General features: G+C 43.2%; 1 protein-coding gene across 4 annotated transcripts in view; it reads right to left on the reverse strand.

The window, feature by feature from the left end:
• LOC124473527 (apoptosis-stimulating of p53 protein 2-like) overlaps window positions 1-6,457 on the reverse strand; it is a 29,692-nt gene extending 23,235 nt beyond the window's left edge. For all 4 annotated transcript variants that reach the window (XM_047029054.1, XM_047029052.1, XM_047029053.1 and 1 more), the window contains exon 1: window positions 6,315-6,457. In XM_047029054.1, the coding sequence (XP_046885010.1) occupies window positions 6,315-6,341 (27 nt within the window). In that variant the 5' untranslated portion in view covers window positions 6,342-6,457. The remainder of the gene's footprint in view (window positions 1-6,314) is intronic.
• Between the last annotated feature and the right edge of the window lie 528 nt (window positions 6,458-6,985).

Genomic DNA, 6,985 nt, shown 5'->3' on the forward strand with positions numbered 1-6,985 from the left:
GAGGCTGGGGGTTTAGTCTGGTTTTACGTATTCTAAGAGGACAACAATGTTGTTGGTGTTCTAGAGACCCCCTCCTTTGAATCATGTTGAGTAGTTTTTCCTCATAAAAGGCAGAGGAAAGCATGAAAGCAAAATAGATTGCAGGTGGAAACAATATCCTGCTGTGTCTAGACGTCTGTCCCTGGCTAGTCCACTGATGAAAGGCAACATCAAACCTGCACTCAGACAAGAGTCAGGCCCCTCAGAGGAAGAGAGTGGCCCCTGCTGATGACACAGTACTGACCTGCACTCAGCCCTGACACAGGGGGGCCCGACACACGTGTGAACGCCCAGGCCGTATCTTTTGGTCTCTCTGATTTGGCCCTGTCTGACCTTCTTCCCAAAGGAGCTCAGGTAGACATGGGCCTTTACTGTAATCCGTTGCTAGGGGCAGCACAATGGGGAGGGATCTTAGTGTCACCAGTGTAAAAAAAAAAGGGACTTTTTGGGAACTTATAAGGATGTATATTTACACTGCTGTGGAAAACGTTTTGTTTGTGCACATTTATTGATATCATATGTGGTCATATTTTATTGTGGATTGTGCTGTTATTTAGATAGTCTGGCGGTCAAATAGTCAAAGTCAGTTGAGGTTGGTTTTTATGTTCTATAATAACATTCTTATTTGCACGCCAGACTGCACAGGCCTAGAATGGTGACTGGAAGGGGGATTAGAACTACACACTGTCCTGACTGGGAATGGGTACTAAACAAGGAGGGGATTTGGATTTTATTTTATGCCAAGAGTGCAGATAAATTGAGAAGATTTGTGCTGGGGATATGTACCACCTGAGATCTTTCTGCCACTATGGCTGTTCTGATTAGCTCTGTTTCCTGCCCCCCCTTTTCTATTTTTCTCCTTTCAATAACATTGAGTTTTATGAAAACATCTTAATAAAAATTACTCCCGAAACAAAGCTGGGGCTGTTTGCCAAAGAGAATGGCGGCTTGAGCTGTCCCCGTTGTCTGGTTAATCGACCTGGCTACGGTTAGTCTCCTTATTCGCCTCCCAGTTACACTCTTCAGGGCAAAACATCCGCCGTTAAAAAGCACAATTTTAATACCCCCTAAGTAATGAAGAATCGTAACAACAGTGACTGTAAAGAAAGGTACTTCATGCCAAAAAAGAAAGGTATTCTGAAGACCTTTATCAGTCTTTAAAAGGTTACAAACACAATGTCTAAGGCTCTTCGGCTCCAACGACGAGCTGCACTATTCAAATCTGAGCCATGTCATCCAAATTTAGTTTTGAATATTTGCTTATCTTCCAAGGAGTGGCCGTCCTGCCACTATTTCTCCAAGAACAAGGCACAAAATTATCCAGGAAGTCACAAAGAATCCCAGAGCAACATCTTAAGTGAGGCCTCCGCTAAGGTCCGCTAAGCTTTTTGATAGACATGGCATCAGTTACACCTCATACTTAAAATCAAGCACAAGGGTGGTAGTGTGAGGGTTTGAGATGTTTCATTCCATCAGGACCTGGATGTCTTCCTTTTCATTGACGGAACTATAAATTCTGCGCTGTATCAAAAAATTCTCCGGGAGAATGTTAGGCCATTTCTCTGTGAATGGAAGCTGAAGTGCAGTGGGGTCATGCAGTAAGACAATGTCTCAGAAACATACAAACATCTACCTCCGGATGGTAAAAAAAGAAAGAAAAAACATTAGTTTTGGAATGGTATAGTCCAAGTCTAGAACCCATTGACATTCTGTGGCAGGACCCGAAGCCCACAGTTTCTGCTCTGATACACAGATGTCACTGAGCTGAAGAAGTGCCTCTAAGAGGAGTGAGAGAAAAGAAATACCACAGTGGTGTAAAATACTCATAGCCTAAATAACTACAGACAGGGTGGCAGTAATTGCTGCTAATGGGCGTGTAATCAAATATTGACTGAGGGGGAAACCACTTTTTCCCACAGGGGGCACTATATGATGTACCACATATTTGAACTTATGGGTCCCTTTATGCATTTATAGGTTGTATTGCATCTGGTTGAAGATCTAATGATATCCAGTGTAAAATATGCTAAAAAGTGTGCGCACCGAAAAGGGCGCACAAATGTTTCACCGCTCATTTAAAGCTTTCTGCCAGATTCTAGTAGCAACCACCCTCTCTTTGTAAAAGCTACAAATTAGACGAGCTGCCCTTTCGACTTACTCCTGGTACAAATCCGATTCGTTTTATCGAGTTAGAGAGACATTCAGCAAAATGTCCTCCGCTGCAGTTTTTGACATCTGACTTCCAGAAATAAAGACGGTGCTCTAATGTGAGCGGTGACCTATGGAAATCTACCCTACATTGTAAGAGACACTTAAAGTCTGCATTGAGACAGAACTGTAGCATTCCTATAGGGTGCATTGAGAATACTGGAAACAATTTAACAGGCTGGAAGGGGGTGAACGGCCGTGGGGTATATTACACATTCTACACACATACAGGAAATTAAAGCTCTGAATGACACAATAGGCCTACATTTCATGCATTCTGGCAGATGTTGAAGGGTAAGTTTGTGTTGCTCCACAGTTGTCCACTAACCTAACTGCCTGTAAATCAGAGAGGTCATCTTGAATAAGTCAAGAGTAGAAACGTCTGTGCAGACTGCAGAGTCACGGTAAAGTGTGGGACAGATAAGATAGACCTAGGCCAAACAGCATGGGCAGTTTTGTGGAGTCACAGCCCAGGGGAACCGGGGCAGCTGGGATAGCAGAGGGTTGGAGCTGGGGTTACAGTAGTAGAGGACAGGGGCCATGTCCTTGACCATACCTCAGGGGCCTGACGAGGAGCGCTGTGCCTTGTTACGCATGTGTACGCGCACACACACACACACACAATTATAGATATTGCTGGGGTAAGCAATCAAGGTAACTAGGTCTTGTAAAGCAAGTCACCTCTGAATGGGATTACTAGATTCTAAGGCAGCTAGGGAGACTGCAGCAGAGGCAGCAGCAGAGGCAGCAGCAGAGGCAGCAGCAGAGGCAGCAGCAGAGGCAGCAGCAGCAGCATCGTTATCCCTCAGTGTGTCTGTGTCTGTGTCTGTCCTCTCTGCCAAAGCAAAAGATTTGACACCATTCCAGCACAGCGGTTAAGTAAGGCATGGCAGAAATCTCACTACTTAATGTTTCGTTCCTCTTCATCTCCCAGAAGAAGGTGGCCCCGGGCGCAGAATGAAAAGGTCATCAGTGTACAGGATGTATACAGTACAGTATCTCGAGCTACAAGATTTGACGTTTTATTTGTGGGATGAGTCGGCAGCAAGTCCCTCGCCTCGAAGTTCAGCCGAACCTCCTCCTTCTATCTGCACTGCACCATTTAGCTATCTATCCATCCACACCCATTATTGCTCTTCGCTCCCCCCAACCCGTTTCCCCCACTCTTTTTACAAGAGAAGCGCCTAGAACAAATGTTTACTTCCTGCAAGCAATATGGAAAACTTGGAAATCCGGGAGGAGTCAAACTTTCTGTTGCTTGACCAAAGTTGCTGTTGGATTATAATCGGCTAGCTGACTGGAGTTCAGGATCCAGGGTCAAAATGTGGGAATAAATGCTTAAGAAAGAGTCTAAAGTCTGCTTAAAAAATCAGTGAAAAAAGTCAAATAAATTGCCATTATATTACATTACATTATATGACATACAAGACAGATGCGGGTGACTGAATGATAAGAATTTCCCCAGAAGAATTAGCCGGTACCAGGTAGTTTGTGAGTGAGACCACCCCTATGACACTCAACTCTCTCCCTAGGGTAGACTAGTGTTTCAGCCTTTGACATGAACTGTCACAATGTCCTCACTGTGTGAAATGGAGTCCTTCAGGTGTGTAGGGCCACTTAAACACCCTGACCCTTTTCGCCTAGATTCAGCACAGAAGCCATTTTCTTTGTATTTTGGGGCCAGTACAGTAAGGTTACAGCTGTTTAGATCATTCGGATGTTCTTCCTTTGCCTCTAGTGATTCAAGGTCTGTGAAATTTGTATCTCGTAGCATTACGGGACACATAAAGCAGCAGGCCTAAAGACACTATCAAGTAATTTCTAAAGGCTTCCTGTTAGTAGTTCATGTCTCTTTGGGTTTCAACTCTTCAATAACCAGCTTTAATCATGAATTATAATTTTGGTATAAAAAGTATTTTCATTCTGGATTATTCTGATTGGTCTACCATTTGAAAACATAACTGGAATGTTTGGCTCCTGTGAAGAGTAGGGTCGCATGAATATTCCTAGCCTACCGTGATCATGATAAATGTAGGGTATAAAATTATGTCATTATTCCCCCCCCCCCATTAGACCTGTCTAATCCAACATTATGGCAGAAAAATTGAGCATAAGTGGTTGTAAGATTATGTCCATGCTGGGATACAGTTAATTTCATATTGTGCCCTTGGATATTCATCATACAGTGTTAGTGAATGCCAGCTTATGTAAGCTGGGAACCTCCCAGAGAGTAAACACAAAAGGCTGGAGTGGCCACAGAGAAAGCCGACTCAGGTTTCTGTTGGCATGGGCCAAACAGCACAGCTGCCCACAACATTACCTAATTTCACCACCATAACCGGCGTCAGATCTGCGTGACTTGCTGTCAAAGCTGTTTGAAGTCAGGCACATTCAAGTCAGGTGGGGAAAAAAACACATGCCTTACATTCTCCATTTGAAAAAAAACCTGTGAGAAAACTCACAAGGAAATGGCTTTGAACAATTCTGTCTAGCAGCATTGACTGTAAACAAATGTCAGGGACATTCAACCTGAACACACAATGTTATAATTCAATATCCCTGTCCTAACCAACCGAGCAAAGCGCTTGGGTTCACCGAAGATAAGCACAAATTAGTGTCAAATGTTTGTATTCTGCCTGCAGTGGTCCAATAAGAGAGAGCCAATTCTTATCAGGGTTTGGCCATAGGACAGACACATTGTCCTCTCCCTCACCATGTCATAAAAAGTCAGTGGGACCAATTGTCCTTAGAAAACAGGGACCCCTCTACACCATACGAGCCAGTCATTATGCAGCTCAATAGAGCGCCCAGAGAGAGCCCTGTACAAGCAGGGCCACAGGACATTGTATAAGCTCAGACAGTGCCTCTTGTTAAATGTGGCTATATTGTGCTGACCGTGTGCTGATACGACAGACATGTTAATGTGATCAATCTCATTCTCACACACACATACACACAGACACTGACACACACAGACTCTCCAAAAGAGTTAGGCAATAGCCAAGGTCTCATGTGGCATAAAAAGAAATCCTAAAGGGGAACCTGGAAGAGAGACGATTTATATTGATGTCCGAGACAATGGAGCCTGGCAATAACAAATGTCAGGGTGAGAACAGCAGAGCTAGGTCATGCCGGAGCAGCAGTCATACCAGAGGCTGGGACCACTCCATCACTGTTGACAAGATGATTTATACACCAATCCAGCTGTTTTACTGGAAAGGGAGGACAAGAGTGGTGTGTACACTCAGGTGCACATGTGACATGCGCACACACCCACTACTGTTTTGTGCTGTTGTAATACTGTAATGTAATGTGCATGCACATATTACAAGATGAATACCGATTACATCAAAAGTTGCAATGGAAAAACGTATTAAGCTGTGCTCTTAATTTACAGGACAACAGGATCTATAGAAAATAAATGGTCTTCACAAAAACACACTTTTTAACTATCTTAACAACTCCCTCAGGGTCATGAATAGTGCAAAAATAATTTCGCTTTCTTGGACGTTAAACTTGCTAGTACATAGCCTCAACTTTAGGCACTTCGGGACTTTTGACCACAATCAGCCTAAATCACTAGGATGACAAGAAAAACAGCTGCCCTGGCTATTATTTCTACTGTGTTTTTTTCAAGTCAAAGCAGGGATGCCATCTCTCATTGTATTCTATGTATCCAGTATCCACCTTACTTCAACAAAGTGCAGAACGTTTGGTAGGCTACTGCAGCAAACATTTAATGGAACTGATGATGATTACGGGCAAAGTTCCAGTTTCCAGACTTGCCTAATCGAGCTTCTTGTTTTGATCGCTTTAAATGCCTCAAAATAGGTTTACGAATTTGGGTATGAACTAATGTAGCCTATTTAAATGAGAACTGAGAAACGATATAATGCTGAGTGACGATTGGAAATCGCAGTAAATAAAGTGGTGTCAATCGGTGTCAATTTAAATGGCAGACTTGTTACAACGACGTTGAAGCTTTGGGGAACGTTAAGATAGATCTAGAAGTATCCTCTATTATATGATTGAAATAATGAAGACTACAATTTACGTCAGATACTCACCGGCATCATTTTAGCCTCGTACCGCATTTAACCAATTGCGAGTTCCTTTAAATGGTCTTTTCAGGGAAAGAGCAGGGCAATTCGATAGCCGTAATCCCGGTTGCTTGATATGCCAGACGTTTCACTTCTTCCTCGGCCGAGTCCTATGGAGTTTAATTTCAAACAACGTCAATTTGGATTTTCGATGAATATCCAATAAAAGACAGGCTATATTGAGTTGTCTAGCTGAAAACAATGACAGTCATCTGACTGTCGCGGACCTGTTGCAACAAAATGTGAGGCCTTCTCATCAAAGTTTTCCTTGTTTGGGTTAGGGTTAGTTGAAAGTTGTCAAATTGTAATAGTTTAGAGCGCGACGCACTTCAAATTCATTTTTTGTTTGTCTGGCAATGCAAAATATATCGAATACATTGTATTTTGCTTTAAATTGCTATAGCTAGCAGAAAATGAAATACTTGCCGAGGCCGTAAAGTTGTCTTCCCAGTTTTGAAGCACCACTGTCAGTATTGTTCGACTGTGTACGGGGCAGCCTATCCCAGAGTGACGTGGGGAGAACAAACTCATCCCATTGGAATTCGAGCTCCGCCTCTTTTCGGACAAAAACCCCACCTCCATAGCGCCTGGCGCCTACAATCAGACAGGCGTATTTTAAAAACATGAGTACCCAGACA

The sequence above is a fragment of the Hypomesus transpacificus genome, chromosome 11 (genome assembly GCF_021917145.1).
Source record: "Hypomesus transpacificus isolate Combined female chromosome 11, fHypTra1, whole genome shotgun sequence".
Lineage (NCBI taxonomy): Eukaryota > Metazoa > Chordata > Actinopteri > Osmeriformes > Osmeridae > Hypomesus > Hypomesus transpacificus.